The sequence below is a fragment of the Paramisgurnus dabryanus genome, chromosome 12, assembly GCF_030506205.2.
Source record: "Paramisgurnus dabryanus chromosome 12, PD_genome_1.1, whole genome shotgun sequence".
NCBI classification, from domain to species: Eukaryota; Metazoa; Chordata; class Actinopteri; order Cypriniformes; family Cobitidae; genus Paramisgurnus; species Paramisgurnus dabryanus.
The window spans coordinates 8,061,993-8,081,399 of NC_133348.1; the positions used below are offsets into that span (position 1 = coordinate 8,061,993).

Consider the following 19,407-nt stretch of genomic DNA (forward strand, 5'->3'; position numbering starts at 1 on the left):
CAGAGAGCTCATTATAGTTCCTGGTATAATAAATGCCAAGATTAAACAAGTTAGTCCCCATTCTTTGTTTAAAAACACAGCACAGCCACCAAAACAAGAAACCTGAAATATTAAATCTTCCAGGCCAACAGAAAACACCCCTGAAAACACAACAGAAAAACTGTACACAAATGAACAGATCCATGTAAAGGTAATAGTTACAGTCACAGTGTTGTTTGTGATTCTCATTTTGTACTTCAGAGGGTCACAGATGGCCCAGTATCTATCAATAGATATTAAACTAAGATGTATTAAAGAAGAAAAACAGAGGGTCATGTCCAAACTAAAATGCACTTTACAAATAACATCTCCTAAAAACCAGCAGCCCTCAACAGATCGCATCATACTGTAGGGCATCACCAGTAAACCCAGCAGACAGTCACACACAGCCAATGACTGAACGATCAGATGAGTTGGAGACTGAAGCTGTTTGAAGTGAGAGATGGAGATGATGATCAGCAGATTCCCAAAAACTGTCATGAGGATCATGAGTGAAATGAAAGCGTACATTGCCACTTTAACTCCAGTGAGACGATGAACTCTAGGACAAGAGTCTGGATGTAAAGGATAACACAGGAGAATATCCTCAGTCTCATTAGAAGACATCACGTCCAAAACTCAATAGCCAATAAAGTAAAGTGAGACACACAAGTATTGACCAACTGTAAAATTAATTATTTTATAAATTATAATTTGATAAAGACCAAGATCAAAAGAAGGATGAATACATAAACAGTACTTTTCCTTTTCAAATACTAACTCAAATAGACTCATCACTGTATATATGTGTCTTTATATATTCTCAAATTCAAGGTGCCTGCCCCTTTTGCATGTCAACGTAATCAATGATTACAGAAATATCTGTAGTGGTGTGTCTGTCATGTACATTTCTGTTAACTCCGCCTATTTTTCTTTGCCAAGATCTAATTTTCTTTTATTTTACATTTTCACAACTAGGGCTCAAGCCCAGAATGGCCCTCAGTAACAACAAAACAAACAGCAGATGTCGTACATACACGTACCAGGCTTGGTACATATGAAGAGTTTTGTTCCAAAACGCAATAAATCCATTTTGACAAATTTCTGTAAAAACATGTTTTTTATACCAAGAAAGTGACAAGATGAAAACCACTTTTTTCTGTAACAAACTTTCACATAGCATCTTTAGGTTATAAAAACATAAAAAATTCTAATCCATAACTTGATTTTCAAAGATTTATTATAAAAACAAATTATTTTTTTCCACAAAATGCAATAAATCCATGACTTTTTTTAAAAAATTCTATGAATCTATTGAATCAATGTATAAATGTGCATTCATTTTTGCCATTTTATATTCATTTAGTTGAACAGTTGTACACACTGATTAAAAAAATAAACATTAATGGCATTAATCAAAACACTTACTTTGTCATATTAGAAACACTGTCATTGCTGCTTGACGTCGTCGCTTAACATTTTTCACAGCGATCAGCTGTGATTCTCGTTGACTTTGAGTAAAATTATGGAAAGTTTGTGAAGCTAGATGCTGTCGGGAGAACAAGCGATCGTCTCCCGAGCAATGTTGGGTAAGTTACTCAAAAAATGTAATCCACTACAAATTACTAATTACTACTTTAAAATTGTAATTTGATTACATTACTGATTACTCCATGTAAAAAGTAATCTAATTACTAATTACTTTACTTTTAAGTTACTGTGGCAACATCAAACGTAAAAAAAACTACAAAGTGAAACTCAGTTTTTTCAGTAATTTAATTTTGACTGACACACATATTACAGATGAAAACTTCAACTTGACTTTAGACTTAACCTGCCTAACGAAATTGTATTACTTTTAAACGTGTCTGTGTACAATGTATTACATTCATAGAACATTTCTAGGATGAATGTGTATGCAATATATCCTTACTGTTTGTGAACATTAATGAAAAACTTAAATGTGAAAATGTTTCTGATAACATTTAAAACAGTAATGATTAAAATAAAGTGCCTATTTGAATGCTTAAAACGTTTTTTTTTCTGTGTACATGTACTGAACTGCGAAAGCTTTTTCTACACTTCTTCGGGGTATAAATTCATCTTTTACTTGTCAGTAAAGTAGTGATTGTATCTCATCAGAAGTAGTTTCTCAAATCGCTTGCTGGAAAGTCTGTTTCTCTTTGGGGTCAGCACGAGACTCCCTAAACTAAAAAGTCTTTCAACTGGAGCACTTGATGGTGTTGCAGTGTTGTATTTGAGGGAGATGCCTTTAATGTTTGGGAATTTGTTGAGAATGTCTAGCTCTAATGCAGAAGACTTCAGGTATACTCCATGACTTCTGTTTCTGAAGAATAAGAGTAAGACGTATCCTCATCTTCAAACATAAAAAAATCATTGTCATTGGAGGTAGAAGGTTTCTGCTCCACAGTGGGGCCCTCAGAGCGTTGAGCTTGACATTCTGCAACCAGCAATGACTTCACATGTTTTTTTTTCCCCTCATCCTTAATCCAGCGTAACTTGAAACGAGGTAAAGTGGCAGCTGCCAAAAGTGCATCATTACTGTCCAAGACAGAGCTGAAACGTGCTTGTATGACCTGTAAGAATAAAAGACAGAAGGTAATCAATAAAGATATAAAAGATATAAATACAGATATAAAATATATAAAAAAACAATTTGTGCATTACAATTTAAATTAACTAACACAATTCCTGTAACTATACAAGTCAATTTGCTTTTATAATAAGTTAAACATCTATCTATCTATCTATCTATCTATCTATCTATCTATCTATCTATCTATCTATCTATCTATCTATCTATCTATCTATCTATCTTCTGCACATTCATTCACGGAGACATCGTGAGGGCTTCAAGTTACAGAATGTTAATATTAATTCGTTAAATATAACAATAACAATCAAAGTTGTTTTGGTAATTGGTTAAAAAACATATGATTAATTAACGTTGTACACGTTTTGTTTATTGTAAGTGCATGATAAATGACATAGTTAAATAATGTTAACAAATAAAAGTGATGTAGAAACTTACCTGTACAATCGCTTCTGGCAGACCAGATGTCATAGCGGAAAGACCACTTTTAAGTGCCAAGGTTTTGGACATGAGAACTTCGAGTGTTGGTAGGATGGTGCCGTAATAGCAGTGATCTTCACCTTGTAAGATATCCAGGGCAGTGGCGAGGGGCTTCAGTACTGCGCAATATTCCTTTAGGAAAAGATATTCCTTTTCTGTGATGCATTTTATTCCCATTTGATTGCAAAGGGTGTTTAAATCTGTAAGTGCGATTTGAGACACAAGTGACAGTGCATCATGAAATGAATTCCATCTAGTTGCGGTGGGAACGATGAGCTTTCTTTTGATTACATCCTCAACTAGCTCTGAGGCCACTGTCGAGCGACTTGCTTTAGTCCACAAACCAGAGCACTTTGCAAGGACACTTCTGTATGTAGTTTTGGACTCATTTTTAGTTGTTAGCCATTTTTCTATATCATTGCGCGACACTAAATTAAGCGTGTGGGAAGCACAGCTCAGGTGAGGGGGAAGAGTAAATTGTCCGTCCGACTCAGAGGAGAGAGCCTGGCCGACATCTGTGAATGTCACTTCATCATCATCAAAATCGTCTTCAGAATCAGATTGTGTTTCTTCAGTAGGTGCATACATTCTGAACGCTTTTAGGAAATTTGACCCGTTGTCTGTGACTGTCGCTGTGATTTTACTTGAAAGCCCAAATGCTGAATGCACCTGCTCAATTTCACTTCCAATCACATCATATGTATGCCTTCCTTTAATTCTTTTACAGGCTATAGCAGCTTTTTCACGGCTAAAAGACACAGGATTAATCCAATGGGCGGTCATCCCAAGGAAGCTTTTATTATTACTAGTCCAAATGTCTGCGGTTGTGGAGACATACTCTAGACGCTCAAATGTTTTTTTAAGTTCATGCTCCATCTCAGCATAACATTTATCCAAGTACCTTGAAAATGTCTTTCGGTCCTGCGTCACATTAGACCGGTCCGTCACGGGTATCATCGCAAGTATATCTCGGAATGACTGTGATTCCACAGTGGACAAGGGCAGCATTTCCTCCACGACGTATGCTGCTACACCCCTCTTTACTTGTTCCGAAGTTACTTTCCTTCCCGAACCTGAAGAAAAATCCAATTTAGCCTGTTTAGGCTTGGTTGAACCGCTTTCTTCTTGGGCACGTGCATCATTATCCTTGGCTACGAGTTTTGTTGTCGAATGCTTTCTGCTTAAGTGCTTAAACAAATTGCTCGTGGAGTTAAGAGCAGTAGAAAGCTCTTTAGGAAATGCACAAAGTTTGCATTTAACAGTAATATTTTTGTTTTTACGCTCAATGAAATCAAAATAATGTCTGTATTTCCATTTAAAGAAACAACCACCACACTCTGCATCCATTTTAGCGTGCGTCCTCCGATAAGTGATTAAAGCACATGCTGGTTAACTGACCCTGTGCGCATGCTCATTAACTGACGTTGCTGCGCAAAACGTCATTTTAAAATAGATTTTAATTATTTTTTCAACACTTTAATGTAACGCTAGTAACGTACTTTTATTAAAATTGGTAACTGTAATCAAATTACATTCATTTAAAATGTAAAGCGTTACATTACTGCGTTACCAAGAAAAGTAATTAGATTACAGTAATGCGTTACACAGTAACGCGTTATACCCAACTCTGCTCCCGAGTGCCTCTCGCGTAAATTATTAGATGTTGATGGCTTACGTTTCTTTACCGTCACAGAAAACCACCACAGGTTTATCAATGCTATTAAAGTATTATTTTGTTTTTGTTTGTTTGTTGATCACGAAGTACAAAGTAGATGAGGAAAACTAGGACTCCGTGTACTCAACGCGCCGCCATTGTTTGTTTACATTGCGTGGAATGGGGGGCTGTAATATGTGGAGCGGATTTATTGCAATATGCAGAAAAGGAGGAATGGCATTTATTACGTTTTGAGAAAAAAGGGAGAAAAGATGACAGAATAACACAGCGGATATCAGATTTTGCGTAAAATTAAGAATTTACTTTTAAATACTGACCTGATATAATACTGATTTTGGCAGGCTGGTGGTGGTGGTGTAATGGTGTGGGGGATGTTTTCTTGGCACACTTTAAGCCCCTTAGTGCCAATTGGCCATTGTTTAAATGCCACGGCCTACCTGAGCATTGTTTCTGACCATGTCCATCCCTTTATGACAACCATGTACCCAGGGCTGGCGCTAGCTATAGGCAGAGTAGGCAAATGCCTAGGGCCTCAAGCTTGGAAGGGGGCCTCCATAACTGTTAAGTCCATGTGCGCTGGTCCGACAATCACTACTGACAGCATTAAATAAAGTTTTAAGGTGAGTTCAACTTTATGCGGCGCCGCCACTGCAAGAATTAAGTTTGTATTTAAAAAAGTTTGTATTTAAAGTCGAACAGCAAACAAAACTGGCGTTACCTAAAGTAAACTGTCTGTATATCTTGTAAGTCCTCTACACTTTATTTTAGTTTCCAAATCATGAAAGTAATTTGTCTGTTTAACTTCCAGTGGCAGCTGATTTGTATGGATATTTAAGGTAGTTTATAAAAAGTTATTGCAATAGTCTGATAGACTATACTGTATATTGGTTAAGTAAGAGGGAAATTCTTCTTTATACCAAGTTAAAATAAAAAAAACAATAAAAGTTTTCTAGGAGGTGTTCACCTGTCATTTTTTTATATTTAGGGTTTTTGCAATGTACTGTTGTCTTTTTAATTTTACTCTTTGGAGAAAGCAAAACTGTTATCCTGTGTTTTCCCAAAAAGGTGGTGTTTTTAATAAATGTGACTGCCTTAAAATTTTTAACACATGTGGTTTTGCATAATTTCTAATTACATTTTAGCATAAAGTTAATCAATTTGTTGATAAAATGGGAAAAAACATGTTTATTAGTAGTGCTCATCTGATTTCTAATGCAGTAGAAAAACACGTTCTCACATTATTCTGAAAATTAGAGGGGTGTGAGGGGCCTCCAACATAAATTTTGCCTAGGGCCTCCAAATATCTAGAACCGGCCCTGCATGTACCCATCCTCTGATGGCTACTTCTAGCAGGATAATGCACCATGTCACAAAGCTTGAATCATTTCAAATTGTATTCTTGAACATGACAATGAGTTCACTGTACTAAAATGGCCCCCACAGTCACCAGATCTCAACCCAATAGAGTTCTGAAGGCAGAGACGAGACAGGGAAAGCACATGGCCTAATAAACAAGGTCACGTGCCTTCACACAAAACATGGTACTGTCAGAACCCTGTCACAATGAACTAGAAACTAAGACAAGATCCTGACACCATGTTTCTTTAAATGGTCAGTCGGGTCTAAGTCAGTCCCAGTTTAATTACTTCAAATTAACTTTGTGTGTAAAACCCGAGTCGATCAATCGATCAGAGAAAGTGCATGTGCGGTTTCAAACGTGCCTCTAATTTCGTTAGCGACAACAACTGGCTCTTGTTTTTAATGTCACGACCATCCGCTACACTTTCTTCTATTTTTTATATTAATAATATACTGAACTCTCTTTTTATATCTAACATGGTTACTCAGAAAGCAGAGATTGTAACAAACAAGTAATGCTAATGTCAAGCCCATTGCATAAATTAACAATTACAGCTTAAACGAGCAAACTGTCCTTATTATGTAAGCTGAATCAAGCTACAAAAACGCAAAGATATAATGTAGAATCACCTGTTACTAGGACAACAAGTAGACTTCTGAATCTGACATAATGAGTGGATTAAGCTCTTTTAATCGGCAAGAGAGGAATAGACAGAGAAAGGCATTTTAACTGCGTTTGCTCTATTTAAGATAAAGTAAACACCAGTCACATATATAATCCCTATACCCGTTTAGAATTTATAGGCCTACAATGTCTATAATTTATATACTTTACATATTGTTGTATTCAAGTTTTAAGTTTGAGTCTCCTACAACTCTCAAAATGTTAATAAATTCTTTCAAATGTCATCTTTACAAGTACTGCTTCATATAAACAGTAAGTGTTTTTGTGGTGCTTTGTTTATGGCAAAGAAAGTTTTGGGTGGTTGGAATGATAAAATACAATGTGAATTTAATATAAATGTATTGGGTAAGTTACACATTACTAGTTGTTTGTCACATATAAAAGACCATTTCTTTGTCGCTGGGTAATGATTGCCTTTTCCACCGGCTACCACCACAAGTATTTCCGATCTGTGGGTAACCTTGTTGACATGTTATTTTATCATCTGCTCATAGTCCAAATACACAATGAAGACTTTTTTTGTTTTAACCTTTTTTATTGTAAATTAATACTTTATACTTGACCACAGTGTTTGATCTGTGTTTAATATTTGTACAAATGCCACTAATTCAAACACACACACACACACACATGCGTGCACACGCACACACACACCATTATCCACATGATGTAATGTCTGTGTTTATCACAAAAACATACAGCAGCACCCAGGAGTCTTATTATAATTTCTCACTTTTAACAACATTTACCTCTCAAAGGTCCTCACCTCTCATTGTTGACAGTCACTTATCCAAGTCTCATAGATTTGCTGTCACATCTTGCATCAGATCAAACCTGTTTGATGGAGCATGAAGGATCTTATTGTTCAACCCCAAATGCTTTAAAATGTCCTAAATAACTTTGAAATAACTTAAAATGAAAATTTATGAACTGGTTTTACAGTGTGTTTACTATGGTACAGTTATCAGATCACAGAACCATAGTCTGGGTTTTATGTTGCAAACACCTGATATGTCAGACTGAAATCATATATAAGCCATAATTTGGCTTTATTCTACCATATTAACCTTTTAACAGTCACTATTAGAAATACTTAAATAGCTTGAAAAACTTTCCATGAATAAAAATAACAGATTGTTGCAGAATCAGATTTGCTCTCATAGAGACATTTAAGGAAAGAGAGCATTTAATTATTATGGGTTCGAAAATGAGACGGTTAAGATAAATGTTCTCATTGAGATCAATACAGGCCTGCAGGCTCTGTGTGTTTTAAACTGTATCAAATATTTACTGTATGTTTGCAATAATGTCAAATGAGCAAAATATATGGGAACCAGAAATCCTCATCAACCTTTTTCAGTTTTTTTCTTTGATTTTGGTTCCCAGGATGCTTTGCATGAGGCTGTTATTTTAGTTTAATTTTGCATAGATAAAGACATGTTAATGTTTAATGTTCATTTAACTCTTGGCAATAAATAACATACATTTAAATCTACAGTAAGTTACTGGCAAACAGCTGCCAGTAATATTGTAATTTCTATCGAATTGTTTTTACAGTCTAAAGACTTTTTTACATCAAATCAACACTAACAGCTTCACTATATCAATTCAGTCATTGGCTACCAGAAATCATATTCATTCAAATGTCAGAGTATGTGAATGATTGAATCCACAGATATAAGTGAATATGAGAGTCTTAAAGGCCTTCTGAAAGCGAGGATAGAAAAATCCATAGATCAACGGATTACAAGTTGAGTTAAAATATGCAAACCAAAATAAAGCCTCAAAAACAACAGCTGGGGTCACAAAATTTATGAAAGGATCAACAGCAATGGTAATAAAAAAAGGCAGCCAGCAGAGAAAGAAAACGCCCATAACAAGAGCCAGAGTTTTAGCTGCTTTTCTTTCTCTGTGTGCAGAGCTTTGACTCTTAACACCTGTGGTGGTCACAGACACTTTCTCTGACAAAACCTTTGCATGTTTTCTCACAACATTAAATATGATGATATACAGAGAGCTCATTATAGCTCCTGGAATAATAAATAACAAGATTAGACAAATTAGTCCCCATTCTTTGTTAAAAAACACACCACAGCCACCAAAACAAGACGCCTGTAATATAAGAGCTTCCAGACCAACAGCATTCACCCCTAAAAACACAACAGAAAAGCTGTACAGAAATGAAAAGATCCATGTAAAGGTGATTAATACAGTCACAGTGTTGTTTGTGACCCTCATTTTGTACTTCAGAGGGTCACAGATGGCCCAGTATCTATCAATAGATATTAAACTAAGATGCAATAAAGATGAGATACTGAAGGTCATGTCCAAACTAGCATGCACTTTACAAACATCATCTCCCAAAAACCAGCAGCCCTCGACAGATCGCACCATACTGTAGGGCATCACCAGTGAACCCAGCAGACAGTCACACACAGCCAATGACTGAACGATCAGATGAGTTGGAGACTGAAGCTGTTTGAAGTGAGAGATGGAGATGATGATCAGCAGATTCCCAAAAATTGTCATGAGGATCATGAGTAACATGAAAGCGTATATTGCCACTTTAACTAGAGTGAGACTGTGAGCTCTAGGACCACAAGTCAACCCAGCATACAGTCACAAGGGGTCAAGCCCAGAAAGGCACCCAGCTAAAAGACAACAAACTGTGCATATGTTGTACAAACATGTATAAAGCTTTGTACATAAATTGTTGTGAACAACTTTCATTCTGACGTTCAAGAGCTTTGCCAGAAGGTTGGCCATTTTGAATTTTTTTGAAAACTGCTTTTTAAGGGCTAATATTATGTTGCTAAAAAGCTCATCATTTTGTGTTTTCAGTGTAATGTAATGTATTCGCGTGGTAAATAAACTCATTATTTTCCACATACCATACATTATTGTAGCTCCTCTATGCCCCACCTTTCTGAAAGCATTGATTTGTACAAAGCTCGATGTTCTGAGAAAGCACAGTGTGCTTCGATTGGCCAGCTTTCCAGTGTATTGTGATTGGCAGAATATCTCCAGTGCATAAATCCCTGCTGAAATAAAACAGCCTCAAACCAGCATGGACCAGCATGGGAATTATGCTGGTTTGATGCTGGTTTAGCTGGTGGTCACCAACATACCAGCACCAAAACACAACATATGCTGGTCTTGCTGGTTATGACCAGCATGGGATGCTGGTGCTAATGCTGGTTTGGTGCTGGTTTAGCTGGTGCTAATGCTGGTGCTAATGCTGGTTTAGCTGGTGTTCAATAGCAAACCAGCACCAAAACACAACATATGCTGGTCTTGCTGGTATGCTGGTTTTTCAGCAGGGATGGAAATCCGCCTATCAAAAAAAGTCCAATAACCATCCGGAATTTGTCCAAAAGCAGCCCAATAACTATTCACAGCCCAAATAACAACAATTAATACAAAATCCTTCCATCTCAAACCTGAAGAAAAACATCAACCTGTAGAAACAGTTTAAAAGTAGCTTAATCGAAAGGCTACTTTTGGCAACGCTGGTGAAAGGAGATACATCGTCTTTACAACCTTATCAATATGAGCCTGAATCTGATCCAAATGACTTAAGCTGATCGATCAACTTTACCACCGTGATTTAGATCGGTAAGGTAAGAATACTAAAACATAAAACCATGTCTGCATTTGTGATCATAGAAATGACAAACAACAAGTGCTACTCTACACTGTTCAAAAGTTAAATGAAAAGTTTGAATCGTCAGTAAGAAATTCTGTAATATAAAAACATAGGCGACTTACAGGCTGTGAATCAGAAGAGCCAGACTGTACTTGCAAAGTTGGAATTGCTTCACATTTTAGACGAAGCCTTTGTGCACATCCAGTCCTGTACTCTTCCATGTGCAGCACACAATTGAACATTTAAGTTGTCTCCACGACATAGCGGTGGCTACAATACTACAGCATGAATGAAAGTTACACCTTTCTTTGCGTATACATTAGGGCAGTGTTATACAAATGTTTCCTGAATTATGACATCCAACAGCAGGGTTGTGTTTAAACAAGCTGTTTTAGGAAGGAGTGGATGAGGCTTCACATTTAAAAAGAAGATCTCTTTGGGTTTGAAAGTTTAACCTTCGCAACTTTATAGATCTTGTTTGTTCACAAACAGCTTTTAACACTCTAAATACAAAGAGAAACATGAAATCGGGTCATATGGTAAGGTAACCCATTTTCTGGGGAAAGTCCTGTTTCTCCACAATCCCACAACAATAAAAAGACAAAAACATTCAAAAAGGTTTTGTCCCCTTTTTTAATACATAGATAATAACTAATAAGATTTCAATGATATTTTGACCATTGAACTAGGAAACGTCCCCACTTTTCATTTGAAAAATCTGGTCACCTTAAACTTGGCCAACAAGATGTTAAAGATGATAAACAATTTCGAAAAGATTTTTTGAGATTTTGAATGATGTTGCCATAGGGAGGCAATACATGTATGCGGAGAAAGAGAAATAGTGCGTCTCATATGTTCTGCCTGCATCAAGTGATTTAGATCAAACTTAAACTGTATGTTTGATTATGAGGTCCAATCACATAGGTAGATGTGGTTATTGTGGGACACAGTACAGCGCCACCAACTGGCAGCAGGATGTGTCTCACTTACAACTTACTTCAAAATGATCCTCAAATTCTTCCTACTTAAATCTATATGCCCATCATCCAGGGTTTTTATAAAGTGTCACCATGAAGCGATCGCTCCGGAGTGCTTGGGCTCATCATTGCTGTCATTCTGGCCCTTTTCACTTGTTTTTATAGCAATTAAGATGCTCAAAAAGCGATATGCATATTTCGTCAAACCTGGTGAAAATGAAAAGGCTCTGATGTTAACAGGCTTGGGCATGGTCATGAAGCTGAATAGCACCCCCAAACACAAGCAACGTTTGGGATGAGTGGCATAGATGCTCACGGGTCTTGGTATGACCATTGTCCTACTGAAATCATGTAGAGTGTTTATCAAATGTTTAGTTAGATGATATGGAGGCTGTGTCTGGTCCTTCTGACACTTTCGAGGTTCCAGTCCTTCTTTAAACATTAAAATCTAAAATGAGACGATTAGTGGCCTCCCGGTTCCCAATTCCTTACAACATAGGGAGTTTAACATTAATGTTAATAAATGACTAACAAAGGGTAAAACATAAATGTTGTCTTCTCAAAAAAGTTTTTGCCTTATCTGTCATAACGAAATTGGGAGAGCTCTGTGCCGAGATACTTACTAATTAAGTGCCTACTCGGTTCTCGGCCTACTCTTCTCTCGCAATGTTTTTTGGTATGTGTTGTTTTTGGTAAGAATTGTGGGTAAAATATCCCCACAAGGTCATAAATGTATAATATTCCTAACTTTACCAGAATACACTCACACTCACAGTTATGCTTAGTTATGATGTAATATCTGTGTTTCACACAAACACACTGCAGCACCCAGGGGTCTTATTATAATTTCTCACTTTTAACAACATTTACCTCTCAAAGGTCTTCACCTCTTATTGTTGACAGTCACTTATCAAGGTGTCATAGATTTGCTGTCACATCTTGCATCAGAACAACCATGTTTGTCCAAGCATGGAGGATCTTAGTGTTTAACCCTAAATGCTTTAAACTTCCTTAAATAACCTTGAATCACTTAAAATTTACATTTATGAACTGGCTTTACAGTGTGTTTACTATGGTGCAGTTATCAGACCACAGAACAGTCTGGGCATTATGATGCAAACACCTGATATGTCAGAATTAAATCATATATAAGCCATCATCTGGCCTTACTCTACCATATTTAGCTTTTAATACCAAAGTCACTTTTAGAAATACTTGAAGAAAATATCTCAATAACGAAAAAATGGCTTGTGATGATGTGCAGACAGTAAAATCTAGTGAATATTATTTATGTCAACCAGTGACATAAATCCTTTTGTGAGGTTGATTTCAATATGGTAATAATTCAGACAGTGGAAAGCTACAAAACACATACAAATACATATCAGATGTAACAATCCTTGACTATTTTTGTTCATTGTGTTGTTTAACTCCTGTTGATTATAATAACTGATTTAATATGTATGATGTTCTCACTGAGATCATTACAGGCCTGCAGGCTGCTTTGTTTTTTAGACTGTATCAAATATTTACTGTATGTTTGCAATAATGTTGAATAAGCAAAATATTTTTTAATACATAAACTATAGAATCTGAAACTACTTAAAAATATGAAACCTTACAATATAAACTTTATTCTAAGGAATGTATTACCTCAACACAATCAGCTTCACAATATTTATTCAGTCATTGATTATCAGAAACTGTATTCATTCAAATGTCAGAGTATGTGAATGATTAAATCCACAGATATATGTGAATATGAGAGTCTTAAAGGCCTTCTGAAAGCGAGGATAAAAAAACCCATAAATCAAAGGATTACAAGCTGAGTTAAAATATGCAAACCAAATTAAAGCCTCAAAAACAACACCTGGAGTCACAAAATTAAGGAAAGGGTCGACAGCATTGACAATAGAACATGGCAGCCAGCAGAGAAAGAAAACGCCCATAACAAGAGCCAGAGTTTTAGCTGCTTTTCTTTCTCTGTGTGCAGAGCTTTGACTGTTAACACCTGTGGTGGTCACAGACACTTTCTCTGACAAAACCTTTGCGTGTTTTTTCACAACATTGAATATGATGATATACAGAGAGCTCATTATAGTTCCTGGAATAATAAATAACAAAATTACACTAATTAGTCCCCATTCTTTGTTTAAAAACAGAACACAGCCACCAAAACAAGATATCTGTAATATAAAAGCTTCCATACCAACAACATTCACCCCTGAAAACACAATGCTAAAGCAATACACAAATGAAAAGATCCATGTAAATGTGATAAATACAGTCACAGTGTTGTTTGTGATCCTCATTTTGTACTTCAGAGGGTCACAGATGGCCCAGTATCTATCAATAGATATTAAACTAAGATGTATTAAAGAACAAATACAGAGGGTCATGTCCAAGCTAGAATGAACTTTACAAATAACATCTCCCAAAAACCAGCAGCCCTCGACAGATCGCACCATACTGTAGGGCATCACCAGTGAACCCAGCAGACAGTCACACACAGCCAATGACTGAACGATCAGATGAGTTGGAGACTGAAGCTGTTTGAAGTGAGAGATGGAGATGATGATCAGCAGATTCCCAAAAACTGTCATGAGGATTATGAGTAACATTACAGCGTACATTGCCACTTTAACTACAGTAAGATGATGAGCTCTAGGACAAGAGTCTGGATGTAAAGAATAACACAGGAGAATATTCTCAGTCTCATTAGAAGACATTGCATCCAAAACTCAATACATCAGTTGTAAAAGTAAAAAGACAAACAAGTATTGATCAAACTGTAAACTGTTTCATTGAAAAACATTGTGAGTTAGAGGACTTCCTTTGTAATTGTATACAGACACACAATTATAACCCAAAGTTTAAACAAAATCATTTTAAATATTACAACATGGTTAAGGCAAATATCTCAAGAAACATGAACATAAAAACAGTACATGTCTATTCAATCTAACTTCTCAAATAAACTTGATATGGCTCGGATGTGTTCATATATACAGATCAGGTCAGGTCTAAACCCCTCCCCAGCTGTATACGTAACTAACTGATACACAAACATTGTTCATGCTTCTCAATTCTTATTTGTAAATCCTCATTTCCTTTTCTCAATTCCTTTCCACGTGTCTTAGCTCCACCCTGCTAGGATGCAAGCAAGAAAGAGGACGAGGTCAAAGCATTAAGTGAAATGGCGAAGGCTAAGAACATCCCATAATTTCAAGGTTGTATATTGCATTAAATAATTTCACCATGGACATTCAAAAATTTATTAGAAAAGAAAGAAATTAAACAGCAACTGCCACTACCCTTTGGGTCTGAACTCCAAATAAGCAGTGTTGTGCTAATATATATATAGGTATGCGTTTTTTTTCTAGATCCTCGCATCCTTGCGGTAGGGGAGAGCGGGGTAAGTTGTCACATTTTCACACTGTCTAACATTTACTGAGCACCATCACAATAGTATAAACCTTATACCAAATGAAAGAAGGAAGTCTTGGGCACATATGTTGTATTCATTACATTTTCATATCTTTTCTGATTACAGAGTTGTAGACTGTTGAAAAGAGAATGTTCACTTGTGGCAAGAAGTTGTCACCCTAGATTTTCTAAATAGAAGAACACAATTACTTAATTGTGATTATTGATTTTAACTTTTTAATTCAAACCAAAACATAATAAGCACTACTTTTCTATCGTTGAGGTAAAAGGCAAGAATGTTTATGTATCGTGCAACTTATGCAGAGTAAGAAAGAGGCTTGGATATTCCATTTCCTTGGACTTTTGGGGATTTATGAACAATTTGTTTTGGCAATTTTACCGAAGCGGATAAAGGGAAGATTTGGAAGGTAAGTAAATAACCTAAATCACCGCCGCTCGGGTTGAGGTAACTAATATATTAGTATTATTTCTCTACTAGCTCCCCCTAGTGTCTGGGAGTAAATGCTTTCTATATCTGAGACTTTACGAGACTGAAGGACACCGGGTCGGATACAGCGAACTTGCAAGTGGGGTATTCTTCCTACAGACGGTAGAGGCGGGCAAAAGAGTCGTCATGTAATGAGTCATTTAACTATACCCACTTACGAAGATGATTTATTAACATAAAAATGCTGCCTTGTGTCCCTTTAATGGAATCCTGAGAGTCTAAGCTTTCAAACGATGTGCCGCATGACCGTATATTTTGAAGATTTAATGCTTCAAAGTTACAATGACGTTTATGCAGTCTCACGTCCGAGGCTGCACATGTTATATTGCGCACCATGAACACAATCATAGCTTAAAAAACACAGGAAAAACGGGACCTTCAAACCAAAAAATACGAAAATTGTGCTAACGTCAGATTACAGCGATCTGGACCACATGTGAACACGAAGTTGACTATATGATATTGCAATGATATTACGCAGCGCCTGAAAATAGTCCCCTGCTATTGAAACTTACCAAGGAGACTATTTTCGGGCATTGCGTAACATCATTGCGCCTCCTGCAGCTATGGTACAGCAGCAAAGTCCTTGATTATTACGTCAGAATAATCCTAACCATATCTGCCTAGAAAATCACAACTTTTCATTTTCCGTCGGTCTTAGTACACAATGTAACTACAGAAGAGTCTAGTTTTACATAGGAACAAATGTCAAGACTCTTTACCTATTTTTGGATATCCACAAGTAATGCACAGGCAAGATGGGATGGCAGACACCACCTATTTTAAGCTTCAAAAACGACCTATGGATGACGTCATGGACACTACGTCTGTCAGGGTTAGGCAAGACAAGAACCCAAGCGCAGACGGATGTAACAAAAAAACACTGATGACTTTAATAAAGAGACAAAAACAGAAAAAACAAAACCCACGGGGGGGGTAAAACATCACAATTACAAGATAACAAAAACACTACTAAACTAGAAAGACTTACAAACAAACTCTACTAAGTAACAATAAACTAGACAGGATACACTCAGCACAGGAAACTCTCAACAAGAAATACAACGCACCAGCAAAGAACATCAAACACAAGGACTTTAAATAGGGACAAAATAAATTACATACACCTGGAAATCATTACAAGTAAGGGATCGGGGAAAAAGTGACGAGACCCGGGAAATGCGTGGTCAAAGTAATACACCACTAAAACCACACATTTCCCACATAGAACATGGTACTGCCAGGACCCCGCACACAAAGACTAGATATAAAAGACATGATTCTGACGGATCCTGACAGTACCCTCCCCTTAAGGAGCGGCTACCAGACGCTCCTCAGGGGGAACACTAAACACGGGACATAATAGACTGAATACAAGACAAAAACCATGAGAACATTACAAACACTAACAAAGGCAACAAAGCAATAACAATGACAGGATTGGGGTGAGACAATAAAAAAAACAAACAAGGGAGGGGGGGGTGGGGGAACAAAAGAGTTCAAAGGTGGTGGCGAAGGAGTCCTGGGTGAAGCAGAGGAAGTCCGAGGAGGTCTTGTGGAAGACCTGGGAAGCTTGACATGGTTCTTGGGGTGAACAACAGAGGGTGGCATAACAGAAGGGGACAGGGCAGGACTAGAGGGTTGAAGGGGAACAGGGACTAACACAGGAGGTGCTGCGGCCGGCTGGAGAGCCGAGACAGAGGAGGCTGCAGCTGGTTGGAGATGCGCGGGCTGCGCAGGCTCTGTCGGCTGTGTCGGCTGCGCAGGCTCTGTCGGCTGCGGCGGCTGCGCAGGCTCTGTCGGCTGCGCAGGCTGCGCAGGCTCTGTCGGCTGCGGCGGCTGCGCAGGCTCTGTCGGCTGCGTCGGCTGCGCAGGCTCTGTCGGCTGCGGCGGCTGCGCAGGCTCTGTCGGCTGCGGCGGCTGCGCAGGCTCTGTCGGCTGCGGCGGAGTGACAGGGGTCTCTGCCGCTAGCTGAGACGTCGGTGTGAGTAGACAGTAAAATCTAGTGAATATCATTTATGTCAACCAGCGATATAAATCCTTTTAAATGGTTGACTTTAATACGGTAATAATTCAGACAGTGAAAAGCTACACAACACATAAAAAATACATATCAGATCTAACAATGTTTGACACTTTTTGTTCATTTTGTTGTTTAACTCCTGTTATGTTATTATAATAACTGATTTAATATGATTAGTATTATGTTCTCATTGAGATCAATACAGGCCTGCAGGCTGCTTTGTTTTTTAAACTATATCAAATATTTACTCTATGTTTGCAATAATGCCAAATAAGCATAATATTTATTCATAAATAAACTAAAGCATGTAAAACTAAATGTAAACTTTGTTCAAAGGAATGTATTACCTCAACACAATCAGCTTCACAGTATTTATTCAGTCATTGATTATCAGAAACTGTATTCATTCAAATGTCAGAGTATGTGAATGATTGAATCCACAGATATAAGTGAATATAAGAGTCTTAAAGGCCTTCTGAAAGCAAGGATAGAAAAATCCATAGATCAAAGGATTACAAGCAGAGTTAAAATATGCAAACCAAAGTAAAGCCTGAAAAACATCAGCTGGGGTCATAAAATTAAAAAAAGGAAAAACAGCAGTGGCAATAGAAAAAGGCAGCCAGCAGATAAAGAAAACGCCCATAACAAGAGCCAGAGTTTTAGCTGCTTTTCTTTCTCTGTGTGCAGAGCTTTGACTGTTAACGCCTGTGGACACTTTCTCTGACAAAACCTTTGCATGTTTTTTCACAACAGTGAATATGGTGATATACAGAGAGCTCATTATAGTTCCTGGAATAATAAATGCCAATATTACACAAGTTAGTGCCCATTCTTTGTTTAAAAACAGAACACAGCCACCAAAACAAGACATCTGTAATATAAAAGCTTCAAGACCAATAGCATTCACCCCTGAAAACACAATGCTAAAGCTGTACACAAATGAAAAGATCCATGTGAAGGTGATTAATACAATCACAGTGTTGTTTGTGACCCTCATTCTGTACTTCAGAGGGTCACAGATGGCCCAGTTTCTATCAATAGATATTAAACTAAGATGTATTAAAGAAGAGATACAGAGGGTCATGTCCAAGCTAGAATGAACTTTACAAAAAACATCTCCCAAAAACCAGCAGCCCTCGGCCGCTCGCACCATACTGTAGGGCATCACCAGTGAACCCAGCAGACAGTCACACACAGCCAATGACTGAACGATCAGATGAGTTGGAGACTGAAGCTGTTTGAAGTGAGAGATGGAGATGATGATCAGCAGATTCCCAAAAACTGTCATGAGGATTATGAGTAACATTACAGCGTACATTGCCACTTTAACTACAGTGAGACGATGAGCTCTAGGACATGAGTTTTGATGTAAAGGAAAACACAGGAAAATATTCTCAGTCTCATTTAAAGACATTGCGTCTGACAGGACTTCCTTTGTAATTGTAAACAGACAGACAATTATCGCCCACAATTTTAAAAAATTCATTTTAGAAATTACGAAATGGTTAAGGTAAATATATAAAGAAACATGAACATAAATACAATACATGCCCATTCAATCTAACTCCTCCAAAATGAACGTAATATAGCTTTGATGTGTTCATAAATACAGTTCAGGTCAGGACTTAACCCCTCCCCAGCTGTATACGTAACTAACTGATACACAAACATTATTCGTGCTTCTCAGTTCTTATTTTTGCATTCTCATTTCCTTTCTCAATTCCTTTCCACGCGTCTTAGCTCCACCCTGCTAGGATGCAAGCAAGAAAGAGGACGAGGTCAAAGCATTTAGTAAAATGGCATATCCTCACTCTTTGTATAAAGTTAGTTATATAATATCTAAATATTAAGGCATTAAAACCCCAAAATATTTAACAAGAAAAATTAAGTTAAATTTGTAGAGTGTATAACCCTACATTAAAATGAAGACATTATTAATATATGTGTCAACACCAGGGCCGACGCCACGGGGGTTGTCCGGCACTGTCCCGTCCCA

The 19,407-nt window shown here is 37.3% G+C and overlaps 2 protein-coding genes across 2 annotated transcripts; both read right to left on the bottom strand.

The window, feature by feature from the left end:
- Positions 1 to 13,163: 13,163 nt before the first annotated feature.
- Positions 13,164 to 14,183, bottom strand: LOC135737889 (trace amine-associated receptor 4-like). The gene has a single exon (XM_065255753.2). It carries the CDS (start codon positions 14,181 to 14,183, stop codon positions 13,164 to 13,166), a length of 1,020 nt encoding a protein of 339 aa, XP_065111825.1.
- Positions 14,184 to 17,814: 3,631 nt separating this feature from the next.
- On the bottom strand, positions 17,815 to 18,825 carry LOC135737890 (trace amine-associated receptor 4-like). The gene has a single exon (XM_065255754.1). The coding sequence runs from the start codon at positions 18,823 to 18,825 to the stop codon at positions 17,815 to 17,817; it is 1,011 nt and encodes a 336-aa protein (XP_065111826.1).
- Between the last annotated feature and the right edge of the window lie 582 nt (positions 18,826 to 19,407).

Bases quoted from the DNA above. Each gene is read 5' to 3' on its own strand.
- LOC135737890 (XM_065255754.1), bottom strand. From the start codon at position 18,825: ATGTCTTTAAATGAGACTGAGAATATTTTCCTGTGTTTTCCTTTACAT.
- LOC135737889 (XM_065255753.2), bottom strand. From the start codon at position 14,183: ATGTCTTCTAATGAGACTGAGAATATTCTCCTGTGTTATTCTTTACAT.